At 27.8% G+C, this 18,731-nt stretch overlaps 1 protein-coding gene across 3 annotated transcripts in view; it reads left to right on the top strand.

The window, feature by feature from the left end:
* LOC136084866 (uncharacterized) overlaps positions 1-13,940 on the top strand; it is a 169,500-nt gene extending 155,560 nt beyond the window's left edge. For all 3 annotated transcript variants that reach the window (XM_065806056.1, XM_065806057.1, XM_065806058.1), the window contains 8 exons: positions 3,116-3,360; positions 4,257-4,441; positions 12,431-12,505; positions 12,584-12,703; positions 12,788-13,002; positions 13,115-13,155; positions 13,275-13,371; positions 13,492-13,940. In XM_065806056.1, coding sequence (XP_065662128.1) covers positions 3,116-3,360; positions 4,257-4,441; positions 12,431-12,505; positions 12,584-12,703; positions 12,788-13,002; positions 13,115-13,155; positions 13,275-13,371; positions 13,492-13,864 — 1,351 coding nt within the window. In that variant the 3' untranslated portion in view covers positions 13,865-13,940. The remainder of the gene's footprint in view (positions 1-3,115; positions 3,361-4,256; positions 4,442-12,430; positions 12,506-12,583; positions 12,704-12,787; positions 13,003-13,114; positions 13,156-13,274; positions 13,372-13,491) is intronic.
* The last annotated feature ends 4,791 nt before the right edge of the window (positions 13,941-18,731 follow it).

Genomic DNA, 18,731 nt, shown 5'->3' with positions numbered 1-18,731 from the left:
CCATACAAGCAAGCTACATGTTGAAAATATCTGGAATTCTGAAAAAAACAGGTGTTTCAAAGGTGTTCTGAAGTGTCTCTTTAAAATTATTTCAACCAAAAGGAAGAGACAATTTGGTTCTATCACTTCAGCTGATAGGGGTCAGCTTGTCACAGCAGTTATTTGCTCTTCAGCAAGTGGAAGAGGCAAGTCATCTAGGACGATCTTTCCTTGTAAATGAATAAAGCCAGAATGAATGGATGGAGCAACACTAAGTTCATTGGGCTAAATGTTACTCAAGCAGCTGAATACAAAAAAAGTTGTTTATTTAAATTTTTTAAGAAAAAAATTTTAGAAGAAAAAAAAAAGTTTTAATATTAAAGGAAATGTATAGTTGATAATAATGTTACAAAACTAAAATGATTTCACTTAAAAATTTTGCACATAAAGTACAAATTGATAATTGTTAGTTGATTAAATAAAAGTTTTGATAACTCAAATTGTTTTTACTTATCAGCAAAAGTTTGTGTTATAGAATGTCCTGATAACTCAAACATTCATATATATAGACCAAAAAAACAAATAGACATAATTTTAGACAAGTTTTACATAATGCAAAAAAGTTGATATTAAAATGCATGCTTGTGTAGTAATACTAGGAGATTTCAGTTTTTACTGAACTTGATATTTACCAACAATAGTAACAGAGTATATGAGCTACAATTCTATGAAGTCCTGGGTTGTACAAACATGGGTACTTATTATTGACATTGAAACTTGAATTAATCATAAACCAGACAAGCAGAGAACCAAAATATAAATTTGACTACACCAGAGAAGGCTACACAAAATAGGCGGGGAAAAAAATGTAAAAAAGTTAATTCAATTGACTGGAGCTTTTGTTTTCACAAATGAACAATACTTTTGTATTATTTATAAACTATCTGAGTAATTTATATATACAAAAAATTTAACTTAATGCAAAACAAACACAAGAAAAATCTATGGTTTAGCAATAACCTTAGAGCACTAGTACAAATGAAAAAAGATACATAAATCTAGCAGCTAAATGGAAAGATTCAGAAAAAGTCAATGCATTCATAGCAATAACAAAATTAGTATTTAAAGAAGCTGTTTTAGCCAGAGAAGACTATGAAAGAAACCTGATAATAAAATAAAAATCAAATCTGAAACTTATTATAAATACATAAACAGTCAGAGGAACACTAAACAATCAATCAAACCCATTTTGAATACTTACGGTACTGTAACAAATAACCAAATGAGATCACAGATATTTTAAATGACTAGTTTCACTGTGCTTTTGTAAACAAAAGTAGCACTATGCCAGTAATAGAAAATAAACTAATAAGTCGCATACTTAATCTAAACAATTGATTATTTGATTTATTGATTACATAGATATTCTGAATTGTCTTAAAAAGCTAAATACAAACAATATAAAAATAAAAAAATACAATAATTATTATCCGGCAGATTACTTGTGTTGTAAAATGATTTATAGATTGACGTAAGTGATAATGATTTTGCACATTGCTACAGTGATGTGCAGTAAATGTGACTCTAATTTTTAAAAAATGATTTAAATTAAATGCATCCAATTATAGAACTGTATCAATAACACCAATAGCATGCAAAATACTCAAAGGAGTTATAAGTCATAAAATGCAAAAGTTTTTTGAAAACCTTAATCTGATCACCAAATGTTAACATGGTTTTGTAAAATGGAAATCAAGTACAACAAATCAATTTTATCTTCCACAGTTATAAAAAAATATATCTCTAGATATGCTAAACTTTGCGAAAGCATTTGGTACTGTGTCACTCAAGCCAATTTTACTAAAATTAAATGCATAAAAATAAAAGAAAAATTTGTAAGCTGGATTGATGCATTTTTGAATAATTTAGTACAAAGAGTGGTTCATGGCGAAGCAGTGTCAACATGGAGAAATGTATTAAGTTGAGTTCAACAGGGATCCATTCTAGGGCCAATCCTTTTTGTAGCATACATCAATGACTTAAAAAAATACTGTGAATATATATGCATACAACACTAAATTAATTTAAAACAATTTAAATAATATTGAAGAGTGGTCAGAAAAATGGTTAATCAAACTGAAAAAAAGTAAATGAGCGGTTATGCAGTATGGTTAAAACAACATAAAATTCAGTTACACAGTAAATTGATCAGGAATTTACAATTCAACAAATGAGCGTGATCTTGGCATAAATTTTGATACATGACCAAAATGGAAAAAGCACATAGTAACATATTCATCAAAAGCAATAGCAATAATGGGGGTAATAAAAAACACCTTTGTTAATTTAGATCAGCATCTTGTCAAACAAATATACACAACTTTTGTTAGATCTCTGGTTGAATTCGCAGCACCAGTTTGGTCACTAAATTACAAGGATGACATTAAAATAGCAGAAAAAGTATGACGCAGAATGACAAAGATGACAAATAACATAAAAAGTCTGCAGAACCAAGATCAATATTTGGCCTATTCCAATTTTACTTATATCTATTTATATTATGATACATATGATTCAAGGTTTATTTATAATTACCTCATACATTGTCTTACATTGCATCTTGAGTAATTTTTATTTATCTTAGAAGGTTTACACAGAAAAAGAAATAAAAATTATTAAAAACTTTAGTCATAACTAATTAAATATTTTACTCTTTAATTTTTAATGCTCAAAAAAAAAATTATAAATTTAAATATATCAAAAATGGGTTTTGTTTTGAAAACTCAATTTAAACTGTATGAAATGATCAAATAAACTCTCAAATTTTTATTCATTTTATCTTTTTTTGTCTTTCCTATCAATAACTTACTTTAGTTTCATGGCTTTAAATTTCTTTTTCTGGTTTGGTGGTATAGGTTCAAATATCGTCATACATAGGGTCACAAATGGTCAAATACAGATTATCATATTTAATCATTTTTAATCAATGACCATTTTTATAAATAATCATATGCAAACAGTCATTTAAAGAAAAATCATTTGTTTAAAAAGTTGCAGTTCAGTCGATAAGTACATAATATTATTGTGTAATATTATAATATTATAAGAACATAATATTATTGTGTAATATTTTTAGAAACTTTATGGTTTGCAAGGAATTATCTGCAGATGAATGGGAAATTTTTCCAGAAGACATTACTTTGGATAGAAAAATTGGTGAAGGGGCATTTGGTACTGTCTACATTGCAAAAATAGATACAAACATTTTTTCCAATACAAAGAATCAGAACTTTAAAACTCAAAAATCTATCAATTCAAAAGTCACTTCACTTGATATCAAGGAAAAGTCTGCTAATTTTTTTGCAGTAAAACTTTTAAAAGGTTACTTTAAATTATTTTTGTTATTTTTATGTTGCAGTTACATTGTTGCATTCTGAAATTTTCTCCAAAATAGTAGAATGCTTATTTGGAAAAAAAAGAACAGCTAAAGAACACCTCATTTTTCATATAAAACTGAAAAGTCAATGTTAAAAAATAATAATAACGAAGAAAATTAAATTAATATCTCGATTTATTTTAGGTCAGAACCAGGTCGGCACAAAAAATTTTTGACCTCAGACATTTTTAACTCAGCAGTTAGGTCAGCATTGCCGAAGACTGATTTTGATTCAGTGGGCTGAGGGTCTGAGTGATAAATGACTTTACCCATGCTAGTTTAAGTGTAAAATCGTAAGAGATCTCTAAAGCAAGTAATTCTCTTAAAAAATAGTCTCTATAAAATAAAAAATAAAAAGTCTCTAAAAAATAGTTAATGTGTTTGTCCAGGATATCCAGCAATGTGATTATTGGCCTTGGAAATGTCTTTGAGAAAAAGTTATTTAAAAGCAGTTCTGTAATACTTAAAGAGTTTCTTAGAATTGGAAAGGAATGATGGTTTCTAATACTTTAGACATAATAGAAAGTTTTGATAATGGGAGGTATTGATAATAGTAAGTATTGGATAGTAATGGAGGTAATGGTAGTAATAGATAATGGTAATTGGAAGTAATGGAGGTATTGATAATGGTAAGTTTTGATAATGGGAGGTATTATTCAGGAATTATGAAATAATTTATTTTTTCCTTTTACTATTTTGGAATGCTCAAATACTAATGTGAAATTACCAATCGCTAATGCTGTTGAAACTAGTGTGTAATAAGGCAAAATATATTTTATTATTTAATATCTTATATCAAATTTAAAAAGAAACAATAATTTTATTTTTATTCTTCATTTAGATTCTGCAAACCAATCAGAAGTAGATGATTTTAATGAGGAGATAAATCTGATGAAGGGCATTGGATATCATAAGAATATTGTTAGCATGATTGGTTGTTCTACAATTAAAAAACCCTTATGTTTAGTTGTTGAGTTTATGGAGAATGGAGATTTGTTGCATTTCTTACGAAATAGACGCAATAAAGTAAGATATCTAAACTTTTCATACAGACATTCAAATATTTCAATATCAAAAATATTTTGATAACTTATGCCGTATATATTTTTCATAAATGTATCAAAAAATAAAAATTGTATTATTCAAAAAAATTCTTTTGTTTTTAAAAACGTAAAAAACCAACAAAATATTCAGAAGTAAAATAGTAAATGCAATATTTACTAATTTTTGAAACAAAAGTTTTAAATTTAAAAAGTTGTTATGATTATTACTGATTTGTTTAAAACTTTGCATTCCATTTACAATAAATATTCATAAGGGGTAAATAGATTCCATCTGTTGCAACCCTTCTTCATCTATTAGTAGACGTATTTATAATACATTGTTTCCAGTTTAGGATGTTGAATGCTGGATCTTCTTGACTCATTGCATATGTTCTGCTTAATGGGTTTCTGTTTTTATGACTACACAACTTATTCTATTATCTCCTAATGAAGGTACAGCTTTAAGACTCAGTTTTATGGTTCTGAGGCTGGCTGGTAGTCAGGTTTCCAAACCCTGTAGTAACTCTCAGAGAGGCTGATTCTATCAACAGCTGTAAAATATTAGAGTACTAACAGTGCCATGCTCATACTTTTATTGTGCATTGTTGAGGCCACATTTGGAGCTTTTTGTTATGGCTTAGAAATTATTATTAGTAATAAGGCAATTTCTTAGACTATTAGATAGTGTACTAAGTACTATCTGTGCTTTAAGTCAAGTTCTATAATCAATTTAAAAAATAACTAAAGTATCAAAGGCTATAAAGCACAAAAAACCATTGTCATCACCAAGTTCTCTAAATCTATCATTCACTAATGTTCCTGGTCGTCAAAGTAACTTTTCTTCTGTTGAGTCTTATCTCTTGACTTACTTGCTCTTTTTAAGACCAATTTGAGTTTAGTTGTCTCATCTTTTGATCTTAGTGTTAATGGCTATCTTCTTTTAATTCACAAAAACTCCAATATTCACATGCTTGGCCTGGAAACCTACATTTGTAAGAATTCATCTAGTTGTCGGGAAACTATGTTTAAATCCAAAGAATATTCTTGCATGTGCATTTGTTTAGCATTACTTTGCTCTATCATCTTTCTTTTTGTTCTGTATTGCTCTCCATCATCTCAAGACTGGGTTTTTGATATTATTTCTGATCAAATTGACAAAACTCTTTCTCTTTATCCTTCACCCAATACCGTTGTTGTTGATGATTTTAATTCTTATCACGCTTAATGGTGTGGTTCTAGTGTCAGTGACACTGCAGGTGTTAAGGCCCAAAACTTTTGTCTTTCTCAATTTCTAACACAAATAGTTCATTTTTCAACTCTCTTTCTGCACAATCCAAATCATATACCAATTCAAGCCTCTCTCTTTTCCATGGTTTTCCTCACAATCGATTGAAAGATATGGAAGTAATGGTTTCGATTGAAAAATGCAACTGCATTTTTCAATCGAAACCATTACTTCCATATCTTTCAATAAAACAATTCTCCAGAAAACAGATGTCTGTTTTCTGGAGACCATTTTAAAAAGATTTTGTAAATGCCAAAACCAGCTATTCTCACGTCACCAAATTTTGTGTTTCATCTAAAAAAGTAGGCTCTCATGACTTTTGGAGAATCTCAAACAGTCTCTAAGGTAAGGGCAAGTCTGTTATTCCAACTCTCTTGTATGTTTCAGATTTTGTCATCTCACCTTAAGACAAAGCTGAAATGTTTGCTAAGAACTTTTTATCAATATCATCTCTTAATTCCACAAGTTGCTAGATGTTAGTTGCACAGAAGTGAGATGTTACTTGCACTAGCATCTCACTTCTGCTACAGCATGGGGCTCACAGTGGCTGGTGAACTTTAATTCAGATAAAACTCAATTTTTTTCACCCAATCGTTATCGCAATAATTTAGATCTTCCTTTATTTATGAACGGTATTGTACTTGATGAGTCATCTACCCTTCATCTTCTAAGATTAACTCTTACTTTTATACTAGGATTAACTATTTTAAACATAGTTTTTTCTTGCAGCTAATTTCCAACCATTTCACATCCTTGTAATGTTGCTTCTTTTTCTCTTTTCTACAAATACTATAATGGGCACTGCTCTAAAGAGCTAGCGTCTCTTGTGCCATCTACTAAAATTCATTCTTGTGTTACTTGTCATTCAGTTAAGTCTCATCCTTTTTCTGTGACTATTCCTAAGTGCTCCAAAAATTCTTATTTGTCTAGTTTTTTTCCTCGAACATCAGTTCTTTGGAACTTGATTCCTTAATCTTGCTTTCCTGATTCATATAATTTGCAATCCTTTAAGTCTTATGTCAATCATTATCTTGCTCTACAATCTTCATCTTTTCTCTTTCAGTAACTTCCAACTTTAATTAGTGGCTGCTTGCAACCTTGTTGGAAGCGAAGATGTTTAAAAATTCTGTATCTAAGACTTCCTTCTTATACTCTTCTACAGATTGTGATCCAGGCAACATACCTTTTATAGTCTTGCACAAGTGTTCTTCAGGGCTTTCATCTATACTTTCAAAACTATTTGGCAAGTGCTTACAATGTCTTGTTTTCCAGCCTGCTGGAAAGCGGCATCTGTTATTGCTGTTTTAAAAAATTTTAGACAGCAATCTGACTTATCTAACTGCCATCCCATTAAGGACAATAGTCAGATTCTTCCAGATGAGACATCTTCTTTTGAATATAACCAAGTTTTTTGAGTCGTAAATTAACAAAAACTTAATCACTCATCTTGAATCAAATAACTTACTTTATGATCATCAATAATTTTTATCTTCTTGTTTTACAGCTGATTTGTTAATGGTATTAACTAATAAGTTTTATCTTGCATTAAATAGATGTGGAGAGGTTGAAGCTCTTAACATTTCTTAAGTCTTTGATAAAATTTAAGATGCCCAATTTTCATATTACATGGTTGGATAGTTTTCTCTTTCACTCGTAAAATTTCTTTCAAATGGAAATCTGCCTTAACAATTTTAAATCAGAAAATATGAAATGAATGAATTTGTAGAACTAAGGAGAATAACTTTAAATCTTATTTAAAGGTATTCTCCTTAGTTCTACATCTTATATCTTATCACCAAGTAGGACATCTTATTTATTTTATAAATATTGTATGAAAGCATTAATTACATTAACTAGTATCTTTATAATTATGTTATTTTCATTTAATCATTGTAATTATATTATTTTCATTGAAATCATTAAGTACATTAACTATAGTATCAACTAGTTTTAACTATAATTATATTATTTTCAATTAAATAATTCACAGAAAAAGGGAAAGGTAATTGTTCAAAATAATAAAAAATTTTCATTTTTTGCTATGTTGTTTGATTGGTAACGAGACCCTTTTGAACCATTATTTTAAATATTTACTTTAAAAAATCATCAAAATTTATAAAAATATAGTATGCATGGGCTCATTTGTCATAAGACAATTTTAGAAAACTGCCTAGGGGCGCCAACCAAAATGAGGCGCTTGATATTTTTTATCTTTGAAAAATTTTATTAGGCTTTTTTTTTTTTTATTAGATAATCAGATGTAATTTTAAATTTTAATTTTTTAAAACTATTCCCACGATTAGTTTTAAAAAATTACAATTAAATAACAAAGTAAACTAAACAACCAAGAATTTAATCAATGATAGTTATGAGTGTTTTTATTTGATAAAATTTTTGCGTAATAAAAAGTACTGGCAGTTATCAAAATAGAAAATTAGCAAAGGAAAAACAATTTTAACTCAATAAAATAATGAACACAGCAAGACATCTTTTGAAATCCAGGAAGCGATAGGACATCTTATTTATTGTCAATCATATTCAAAGAAATTGTTATATTAATAGTCAAAAAAGTAAAACAATATATACTTAAGAAGATAAAAGAAGAAAAGTATTACTCCACTAGTGTTAACTCTACTCCTAATGTATCACATACCAATCAACTCACTTAGATTGCAAAAAATGTGCAAAAAATAAAGTCGTGTGCAAAAAATAAAGTCTCTGAGGAACATTAATTGATGGTATTTTGAAATGTAGGACATAAAGCTGAATGGAAAGAGAAGTAATAGAATATTTAAATGCAAATTAAATTAAAATAAAAAAATTAAGAGGACTGTCCAATGATAATGCTAGTAATATGTCTGAAATTTATTCACGACTATAATCGCAAAACAATAATATCAATTAACTAGCACATTTTATACTTTATACAGTACACTCATTGAACTTTGTTGGAAAATTTGCGGCAAATAGTTGCAGAGATGCAGCATCCTTTTTCAATTTCTTGCAAGAATTGTTTAATTTTTTTTTGGAAGTGTGGAAAGTGTTGAAAAAAAAGGCTTGAAGCATATGAAGTTATTTACAAAAACTTTTGTATTTGTATAAAGTTTGTATTTGTATTTGTATAAAGTTTGTATTTGTATAAAGTTTGTATTTGTATAAAGTTTGTATTTGTATTTGTATAAATTTGTATTTGTATAAAGTTTTGTATTTGTATAAAGTTTTGTATTTGTATAAAGTTTTGTATTTGTATAAAGTTATTTACAAAAATATTTGAAAAAAAGTGTTGAAAAAAAAGGCTTGAAGCATATGAAGTTATTTACAAAAACTTTGTATTTATTAAGCATTTAAAATACCCACTTTATAAAATTTTGGAAAATGCAGTAAATTTATACATGATGTACAAAAACTATTTAATTAAATGTTTTATGAAAAAAATGTTCACTAGGCTTTATTACGTAACAAGAAATTATAAACTGTATAGGTTGGGCTCAGTACTTTCCGGCCGGATATATTTAGCAATAACTTGAGAAATACTTAACGAATTGATTCCAAATTTTTTTAAATGAAAGTTATTGTATCATTCAAAGTTTCTAATCAGTTTGTACAGGTTTCAGAAGACGCTTGGTAAGTAATCAAATTTTTTTTGGAGTAATCATCGCCTGGATCTTGCTTTTAGTGACCTTTTCTGATACTGCTATCCATTTTTGCTTCAGTTTTCTTTCATCTTTTGCTGATTTGTTACTTTTCAACAAATCAAAAAATTCCTTTTACAATAACTCTTGATAACGCACTGCTCATGGTAGTTTGGAGGATTTGCATCTTTTGGGACAATTTTTATACCACTTTGGTTATACCGCTCTATTGTCTTCTTTAAGTAGTGAATTATTGCCAAATCCATTCAAAAGACAACTGCCTTGTTGTATTTGTTTGTAAATAACAAAAAATGTTTCTGAAGACATTCAGTGTTGCACAAATCGGAAGTCAAAGTCTTTCGAGTGATGAATGGAGCACTCTTAAGGACACAAGAGCAAATTTCTTGTGACACAAGGGTCTTTAAAGTAAGCTTATCAATCTGAATATACTAAAATTTGTTCTTGACATACTCTTTTTGAATGATAATAATATTGATAAAATACTCAACACAAATCAAAATACTCAGCTCAACTGCTGAAAATTCTTTTTGCAGTACGTTTCATCATCCTCAATAAAGCATAAATTTTCTCGGTTAAAAAGTTTAACAAGCATGCACAGCTAATTGCTTTTATTTCTCCATCAATTTTTTTGAATTTTTTTCTTCAAAATGTTAGCCTTTGAACCCTTGCTCTTGAGTGCTTTTCTGACAAGGATTTAGCGACTTTTGACAAATTTGTATTTTTTGTGAGTTGGTCTTTGAAGGAAAATTTCCAAAACCTTCTACCGATTATTCAATGGTATCCTCCTCTTGGGCTGATAAACTGATAGTAATAGTAAAACACCAATACAATTAACTAAATGTATATAGAACAGAATTTTTTTTTTTTAATTTCTTGAGTTATTGCTTAGTTTATCCGGCCAGAAAGTCCTGAGCCCAACTGATATTTCTAAATATAAATATAATTATAAGAATATTTTTGTGCACTTATTTTAATGAAATGCTATGCGGGACGGATCTTTTGTTGCTGAATGGAATGAAATTGTATTTAGCTTTCAAAGAACAGCGTTTAAATGTCTTAACTATATTATCAATAGAAAACGATTTAACTTATACGGGATAAGGAGTTCTGAATATTAATTCTACTGACAAAAAATTACAGAGAAAATTTTTGTGTATTTTTGCTTTTTATTATATCGAGTGTATTTTTGCTTTTTATTAATCGATAAATTTACAAAAACAACACACAGTTAGTTTTTACTTTAGATATGCATTGTTTAAACTTTTATTGTGAATTGTAGGGCGAAAACTATTCATATGCCTTGGGGCGCCTTAACCACAAAAGCGCCTCTGATTGACACCATAGCTAAAGTTGATGCTATGCCAAACTGCCAAACTATGACTAACTAACATTACGTAATTATCTGACGTATACAAACATCAAACTACGTGGTTATGGTGGTAATTATATTTCAATAGTTGGATCAACAAAGATGATGTGAAATCGTAAAACGTTAGTAAAATTGTAAAAAGTCGGTGAAATTTTGTGTAGTGAAAACAAAAACCAAAATTGTTCTTAGCCTAAAAAATTCTCAAGAATTGCAAGTTATCAAACTACTAAATGAAGTAACAACTGAAGACATCGACAGAAGACATCGACATGAAAGAAGTGCCGACAGCAAAAAGAAAATGCTAATATAAAGAATGTAAAACAAATTGAAAGAAAATAAAAAAAAGAGTTAAAAGAAGAAATACATAAAATGTATCCGAAATTATTTAATGGATTAGGGGTGATTAGACCTGAACGTCATATCTAATTAAAGAACGACTCAAACCTTGTTATTCATCCTCCAAGAAAAATTCTTGTCAACTTTCAGAAATAAAAAATAAAAAATAAAAAAAGAATTGGATGAAATAGGAAAATGAGATTAATAAAAAAAATAGATGTAGCAACTGAATGGGTAAACTTTTTGGTTGTTGTGAAAAAACCAACCAAACAGTTAAGACTCTACCTGGATCCAAGAAACTTAACAGCAACAAAAATTTACGGTAGAAATAGAAGCGCAAAAACATTGGAAAACGTAGATGATTGAGACAGTGTTCGAATCCAAGCTGGAAATAATTAGCAACCAGGAAAAATTGGTGACAGCAAATAACTACGAAGTTTTAATTTCAAAACAATAAACGGAAATGTTATTAGAAGAAACAGAAAATATTCACTAAAAATAATGAAAGGAGAAGATTGGGATGTTGATATATCAGATGACAGCGATACAAATCACACAAAAGACGCGTTTGTTGGTAATAGAAAACTGTCAAAAAATACAAATAAGGCTCTAAATATAGATGACGTTGAATCAATAAACCCCAATGTAAATATAGCAAAATTAGGAAGAGCTTTGAGAAAACCCATGCACTATATTAATTACAAAATGAATTTTAAAAAAAAAGGAAGATGTAATGGTTGCTAAACAAGCTATTTCCTGTGGTGCAATCATTTAAAATATTCACTTTAGGTAATTATTATTGGTTGCTACACAAGTAATTCCCTTTAGACATATGTTTGTAATACTTTCTTTAGGCAATTATTAAAGATTGCAAAACTATTTTTGGGAGACAATTCAGCTGGAAAAATTTGCACACAAATTGAATAAAAATCCGTAGCGCTAAACAGACAATAGCTGAGGTGAAACTACTAACAGTTTAACGGCATATAATTAACTGAAATATAATTTATATATATATATATATATATATATATATATATATATATATATATATATATATATACATATATATATATATATATATATATATATGTATGCATATATATATATGTGTGTGTGTATATATGTAAATATATATGTATATATATATATATATATATATATATATTTATATATATATATATATATATATATATATATATGTATATATATATATATATATATACATACGTAAATAAAAGTTAAACAAATATCAACACGATTTTTTCCTTTATCAATGACGTTACAATAAAAATAAAAATTTTTATGGCTTGCATTTTGTTTCTGTAGCTTTGTTCATCAAAATTTGGTGAAGAATCTACGATGAGCTTTATGTACACGCAAGGCTATCAACAAACTCTCGAGGTTCATTTTGTATAAATAAAATTTATGCGAACCGTTTTTTCTTTTAATGTTGATGTTTGTTTTTTTAACTTTTTCTAGACAACAATAAGTGAGAGCTGTACGTCAGGAATAACGCCACATGAGACTCCATTAGATGATAATGGAGCGATAACACCTGATGATTTACTTAGTTTTGCATGGCAGATTGCATCTGGAATGGTATGAGTGGGTTTATTTTTGGTTTGTTTACTTTTACTGTTTTTGTTTTTTTTTATTTAATCAAAAGTTGATTTTAATTTTTAGGAATATCTTTCATTTACGAAATTGGTACATCGAGATCTTGCAGCCAGAAATATTTTGGTTGGTACAGAAAAAAATGTAAAAATATCCGACTTTGGTTTGACACGAAAAATCAACGATGAATTGAATTACATGAGCAGCAAAAATCGTCGATTACCAGTAAAGTGGATGTCAGTTGAAGCCATATTTGACCAAATGTTCACAACATTCAGTGATGTGTAAAATTTTAAATTGCGTTTTTAAAAGTGTTTTAAAATTATTATTGATAACAGTTTTCTGCTTTTTATAAATTTCTCTTCATTGCAACTTTATTATTAAAATTTGTTTTAGATGGGCGTATGGCGTTGTTTTGTTTGAAATTGTTACGTTAGGTAAATGTTTATGAAAAATGTTAATGAAAAATGTTAATGAAAATTATTAAATATTAAACTAAGTGGTTTTTATAATATTTGTTTTATTAAACTTGTATTTTTATTGTTTCATTTTACAGGAGGAACTCCTTATCCTAGTATAAGTAATCGAGAACTTCTCACTCTTTTAAAGTCTGGTTACAGAATGGAACGACCCGAAAATTGTTCTGAGCCGATGTATTCTATATTGTTATGCTTTTATAAATTTTGAAAATATTGTATTTTAGTTACTTATGATTATTTTTTTATAATTTTTATTTTTATATATTTTTTATATATTTTGTTATTTAACTATAGGTACGATATTATGCTACGCTGTTGGAATGAAGATCCATTACAAAGACCTACTTTTACAGAATTGCGTGATCTTCTTGATAAAATAATGTCTTGTGGCGATTGCTATTTTGATTTTAGTATTGATGAAAAAAATAATTACTATAACGCTGCTTCTTTTAACAGTCTACCATCAGAATCAGGCGACGATGCATTGGAAGAAAATATTTTCCAAAAACCTGTGCATGTAAAATCAGTTAAAAAAATTAGTGGTGAAACAAACGAGCCGTTGAGTGAAAGATATACACGTGATGAATCTTCGAAACTAAAAATAGAATCTACGTTGTCAGTAGGTCTTGTCAATTGTTCAGCTAATGATATGATATCTGAAATCTAATTAGAAAATATTGTTTTCCTTATGTGTACCGTGTTATTTGTCTGCTTTAATTTTTTAAATATATTTCACCGTTGAAAAATATTATTTGTATTTCTAATGTTTCATTCTATATTTTGGTTTAAAGAAGTTTTATAATTTATAAAAGAATTAGTATTTGGTAAATATCTTTCAAAAAAATACAGGCACATTTAAACTCTAACCCATATATAACCCGGATGTATGTACGTGTGCATGTGTATGTATATATATATATATATATATATATATATATATATATATGTGTGTGTGTGTGTGTGTGTGTGTGTGTGTATGTGTGTGTGTATACATACATATATATAAATATATATATACACAATATATAATATAAAATATAATACAATATATAACATAAAATATAATACAATATATGATATAAAATATAATACATGTATATAATATATATAAATGTTATGCATATATTACTAGTAAGTATTTGGAATTACCAATTAATATTACAGAAAATATCGAATTTTATTAACAAAATTACCAGTAAATATGTAAAAACTTTGTTTAAATGAATAATAATATAAAATAGAACTTAAAGTTTCATGCCTTACGACAATCATCAGCTATTTTATATATACATTTCAAAAACGTTAATGTTTTACTTTTAAAAACTACGGTAGAACGAATTCTGACATAATGTAATAAATCTAATCTTTAAGTCTCCGGTATCAAAAAAAGAAAAGGGTAATTTATTAGATTGTCGACACTGAGATATAATTTAAACTTTATTATTAAACATGTTATTCTCATTATGATATAATATTTCAAACTTTTCATTAAGGCAAGGTTGCAAATTTTAGTTAGTGGGTTGTAATGTTTACAGAGTTGTTCCGCTTTAGAATAAGTTATGGCCTTATCTTTCAAAATCCAAAAACTTAACTTGAATGATATCTCACTAATACCAATATATAATATTTCTTTATGATTAGAATTTTACGTAGTTACAGTAGCGCAATAAACAATATTATTTATTAAACAATAATTGTTTAATGGGCAAGCGGTCTTTTGATGCAGTTGCAGTTTCTTATACTTTGACTTATATTACTGTGTGAAATCTTGCCGTTATGCAAACTAAATATGAATTAAACATTCGTATAAAGCTACTTACTAGTACATTCCTACTCTACAAGAAAATATACCATCTTTTAAAATCCAGAAGTATGGTAAATATTCTATTATTTATTAGTGCGTCTGTGAATGGAGCAGGAGCCTTGTATGCATTTTGAATAAGTCCAAAAAGCTACATCCTAAAATACTTTTTTCCCCATTTTTAACAAAATCAATTTAAAAAAATTCTGAAAAACATTTTATTTTAATTTTTAGACATTATCCTTGCTATTAAAATATTCTTTTAATTTTCTTTTTGTTATTACTGCAATTATCATTAGTACTTATTGTTAGTTTATTTTTTCTTTTTTTTATTATTATAACCTGCAAGTTGTGATTTCTACATGTTTATTCTTAATGTATGTTCTCTATGCTTTAATCTATGTGTTTACGGTCCATGTGTTTTAATATATGTATGTCTGCTTATTATTACTTATATTACATTTTACAAATTGGTGTCACTTCTTTGATCAGATTTCTGTATGAGTGACACCATCCTAATAAATTATTAAGTTATTATCATAAATAATTTTATGCTTATAACTACCATTATAATATTTATTATTATTTTTTCATTGTAATTATTGTAAATATACTTGTTATTACTATTATTATAATTTGTATTAATTTTGATATCTTGTATATATATATTGCTATTATTACTATTTTTATTATTATCAATACTATCGTAAAAATGACTTACGGAAAATTAAAAGCTTCTTGTTGTTGTTATAACTTACTTTGATTGAATTTCTGTTAAATATTTTATGAAGTTTACGATTTACTGGAAAATGAAAGTCAATAATTGACCTTCATTTTCCAATAAACCATAGTAGCAAAGAAACAAAATTAGGAAGATGCCTACTAGGCATCTTCCTAATTTTGTTTCTTTGCTCATTAATCATTATTTATTACTATAATTATCAAAGTAAGTTATAACAACAACAAGAAGGTATTTAATTTCCGTAAATCGTTTTTATAATAGTATTAATAATAATAAAAATGATAATAGTAGGGGAGAGTGGGGTAATGGCGAACGCGGGGTAACTCCGAACATGGTCAAAACAGCATTGTAAAAAAATAAATTCGACAATTTTTTTTTACCTGCTGAGAAGGGATCCTATGCTCAGTTCCAGACGTGCAGTAGTGTAATGAAGCTGCGGATGTTGTTCACTATAATTTGATTTTAAATTTTTCTGATAATTTTATGCAACTTTTTTCTTGAGTAACACTCTGTTGTAGCTTCTATAGAAATAAAGTCACTCCTTTTTTTTGTTTTTGTTGCATAATATAGTTTTTAGACTTAGTTATTACAATTAGCTTTTTATTCGCTATTACACAACAGTGCTTGTGATTGCCCCCCAATGTGTTCGGAATTACCCCACGTAGGCAGGGTAATTCCGAACACCAATGGTTTTATTTCTGGCATAAATTTTTATTTTATAATAAGATTTTTAAAAATTCCTTTTGAGGGTTTGTGACTGAGTAGTTAAACTAATTGATAAGCAATAAATATGATCAATTTTGTATAACTGGTGTCTTTAATTCACATTCCCGCTTAAGGTGTTCGCCAATACCCCACTCTCCCCTAATATATAATAGCAATATATATTAATTAATGCTAGAAGACCACATCCTAATTTTGTTTCCACATTTTGACTGAATAGAGGGTTATACCATTTAATTTTTTGCTTGCGGTTTTTGCTTTTATTTGAAGTAATCTGAATTTGGCACTTTAGTTTACAATTACAGCCAAATTTTTTTAATGTATTTTTGTCAAACACAGAAATGTTAATAATAAAAGATGCAACTGAATTAGAAAAGTCTCAGGTTTCAACTTTTTTTCCGAAGCAATCAATCTTCTAAATCTGAAAAGTCAGTTTTCATGATGCTGCCATGGATAAAAACATTCCTATTTCAAAATTGAAACTTCACTTGCTATTTGTTATGATAAAAGTTAGAAAAATTGTCAAGTTATTTTGAAAAACTCCCGTGAACGAAACGTCCTTCAACAGAAAATCAAGAAACAGCTCGTATGTATATATATTTATATATAAATATATATATATATATATATATATATATATATATATATATATATATATATATATATATATATATATATATATATATATATATATATATATATATATATATATATATATATATTGCCGGGGATAGTGCAAACCCGCGTAAGCATTGGATAATACCGCGTATCTGACAAATGTAGCTAATTTGAGATTTCTTTGGCAATGCATGGAGGATTCTTATCGGCATCCGACAATATTGAGTTTACTTTTATTTGACCTATAGAATGCAGGTTATTGCCCAAGAACGATACTGCGTATCATGAGCCAGTAAATGTCAGTACCGCGTATTTGAACGGTTATCATTTCGAGCGTATCTGTAATGTTTTTGTTAATTTGAGGTGTTGTTAAATTTGGTTTATAATTGAAAATAATCAACACTGCATCAGGTAAGTTTTGGTTTTATTATCTATATACAAATTTAATGAAGAAAAAACTTTTTTTTTGTTTGTTTACCATTTTTGTAAAATTCTCTTTACAAAAAAAACGTCTTTAAAAAAAGTTGCCTCATTAAGTTTTTTTTTTTTTTTTAAAAACTCAAAATGCGCGATCATGTTTTTATAAAGAGAAAAGTGTTTGTTTACATTTTTTGTCTATTAATAAAACTTTTTTTTAATTTATTTTTACTATCTATATAATTGCAGGACTATACCTCTTGTATAGGATAAGTTTTCCTACTTCTTAATTGAATATGATGGGAGTCTATTAGTTTTGCTAATATTAGCATTTTAAATAAAATTACCATTTTAAATAATTTTAAATAAAATAAGGCTTTTAAAAAAATTTTCAGTTTCAATTGTCATTAGCACGGTTCACCTTAGAATATTCAGTCATTAGTAATAACTGAATATTGTTAGGTGAACATTTTGTATGTTCACCTTACAATATTCAGCCAATTTATATAAATGCATTTCTTTTTTAAAAAGATCACCAATGTAGGGGAAAGGAGGCTAAATAGTACCCCCTAAGGAAAAAAATTAATAAAAATAAAACTAAATGTAGGAAAAAGTTTATTTTTAGATAGAAACATGTATTGATGAAACTAAAACAAACAATCATGATTTCAAGATGTAAATATTAAAATAAAGAGCACACTAATAAAAACTAAAAATAAACAAGGTGGTACTATTTACCCACAAGAAGGTTCAAATAGTACCACTAGTGAGGCTAATAATTACCAAAGGGTATGAAGAAAAAAAAGCTCAGCACTAATAATAAGTAATAAATAAAACAATAAATGGTTCATTCTACACTTGTTAAATATATTTATTGACATAATTCACTTATATAACTATCATGTGACCCATTTTGAGACTCAGATGATGAGCATGCAACATGTACCCATGCTCCACAAATTAAACACTGGATCATATCCTCCCCAATGTCCTCATCACACATGAAGCAGTACCAACGCTGCCCTTTGTTATCTTTAGAGGTTGGGCAATTCTGTTTTTACTGCCCCTTCAACCTACTTGTACTAGTGGTACATTTATTTTTCTTGACATTTTTCTTATTTATATTTTGACTTGATTTCTTTTTGTCAGTTTTTCTCTTAGTTTTGGGGGTATTGTTGAATAAAAGCTGCTTTTTATATGGACTTGATGTTAATATCTGGGAGCTTTCTTTTT

The sequence above is a fragment of the Hydra vulgaris genome, chromosome 09, assembly GCF_038396675.1.
Source record: "Hydra vulgaris chromosome 09, alternate assembly HydraT2T_AEP".
Lineage (NCBI taxonomy): Eukaryota > Metazoa > Cnidaria > Hydrozoa > Anthoathecata > Hydridae > Hydra > Hydra vulgaris.
This window is presented reverse-complemented; position numbering and strand designations above follow the sequence as displayed.